The following is a 1,669-nucleotide window of genomic DNA, read 5'->3' as shown; positions in this document are numbered from 1 at the left end:
CTTCCTTGATCATTCCTATCTTTAGGAGCTTCTCTACTTCTTCTTGGATGATCTGATTACTTTCAGGTGTAAAATTCCTTCCCTTTTGATGTATTGATCTGAAAGAAGGATCAATATTAAGTTTGTGAGTGACAATACTCTTGTCTATACTTGTCATATCTTTGTGTTTCCATGCGAATTTCTTGCTTCTAGTTCTTAGGAAATTCAATAAATTTTGCTCGATCTGCTCAGGCATTGAGGATCCTATAAGGATTTTAGCTTCAGGATCCTCGATGTCCAGGGCACTTCCTTCATATCTTGTTTCTTTGTTTCCAATACGTGTCGTACCCCCTGCCTTAATTGATATGCTTGTTGAGGTTTGGTCGTAGATTTCATAGGGGTCTTATAAAATTCTTTCGATTCTTGTTGGTTTCCCATGATCTTCACTGTTCCCCATGGAGTAGGTAATTTTACACATTGATGGTATGTTGATGGAACCGCTATCATCTTGTGCATCCATGGTCTGCCTAGTATCACATTATAAGAAGATAATGTGTCAATAACACAGAAATTTTGTATAGAGTTTACCTCATCTATGTATATTGGTAGCTTTATTTCCCCAATCGTGTGTTTTGTTTCCTTGCTAAATCCTATGAGGGCTGAGGATCTCTTGATTATTTCTAATTTGGGGATGTTCCTCCTTTTTAGTGTGTCTAGGAGTACAATATTGACTGAGGATCCTCCGTCAACTAGGATCCTTCTGATGAAATGGTTGGCCATGTATAGTGTTATTACGAGTTTATCATGGTGACGATCCTGAATTCCTTCCCTGTCTGTCTCGTCAAATGTGATTTCTTTTTCACTGCTAAACATGGTATTCCTTTGTGGTATATATTCCTTTTTTTTAGAGACCTTCATGTGTCTTTTAGCTTGAGAATAAGAAGTACCACGGATGTTAGATCCACCCGAGATAACGTTAATTATCTTAGCGTCAGCGGGTGGAGATCCTGGTTTCTCTAGGATCCTGTGACCATCCTGGCAGTTCTCTTTGGATTTTTCTCTTTTTCTCCCGAGGATCTCTTTGAGGTGTCCCTTAATAAGGAGGTAGCTAATTTCTTTTCTTAGGGCTATGCAGTCCTCCATCATGTCGACAAAGTCTTCGTGGTAAGCACACCATTTAGACTTGTCTTTCCAAGTAGTGGACTTGTTGTCCCTCTTTAGCCATCTCGCTTTGTCTCCAAGATCCTGCATAGCATAAATTACACCTGAAACATCCACAGAAAAAATAGTCAGTGATCTTAGGAATCTCCTCTTCTTCTCCTTCATCTTCAAGGGCATTAACCTAGTGATGATCCTGTTTGGAATAGGTCTTCGATTTGTAGGATCTTTGGGTTGAGGATTCGACCTTCCTGTTGGGGTTCTCATATTGATTTAAGCGGTTGCTTCTCTTATGTATTTCTTTGTCCTCTTTAATCCTTATGAAACTTAACGCTCAGAACCTAACGTCGTCTAATCTTTTGCATGGGGTCATCACAAGGTCTTCGTAGAAGGGTGAGTCCTTCCTTAGTCCCATCTTGAAGTCCTCTACAGCAGTAGCCATGTCGATGTTGGGGATGCACAGAGCTTCCCTGCCAAACTTGTTAATGAAATCCCTAAATCTTTCCTTAGGTTCCTAGAGGACTCGATAGAG

The 1,669-nt window shown here is 40.1% G+C and overlaps 1 protein-coding gene across 1 annotated transcript; it reads right to left on the bottom strand.

Annotated features, from left to right (window-relative positions):
• Positions 1–382: 382 nt before the first annotated feature.
• Positions 383–1,404, bottom strand: LOC145050172 (uncharacterized). Its single transcript, XM_078998463.1, has 2 exons — positions 568–1,404; positions 383–502 (listed from the first exon to the last, which is right to left on the bottom strand). Exons 1-2 carry the CDS (start codon positions 1,402–1,404, stop codon positions 383–385), a joined length of 957 nt encoding a protein of 318 aa, XP_078854589.1.
• Between the last annotated feature and the right edge of the window lie 265 nt (positions 1,405–1,669).

The sequence above is a fragment of the Lactuca serriola genome, chromosome 5, assembly GCF_051521515.1.
Source record: "Lactuca serriola cultivar US96UC23 chromosome 5, Lser_US96UC23_V15, whole genome shotgun sequence".
Classification (NCBI taxonomy): domain Eukaryota; kingdom Viridiplantae; phylum Streptophyta; class Magnoliopsida; order Asterales; family Asteraceae; genus Lactuca; species Lactuca serriola.
The sequence above is the reverse complement of the archived record's forward strand: the minus strand, read 5'-3'. Positions and strand labels throughout refer to the sequence as shown.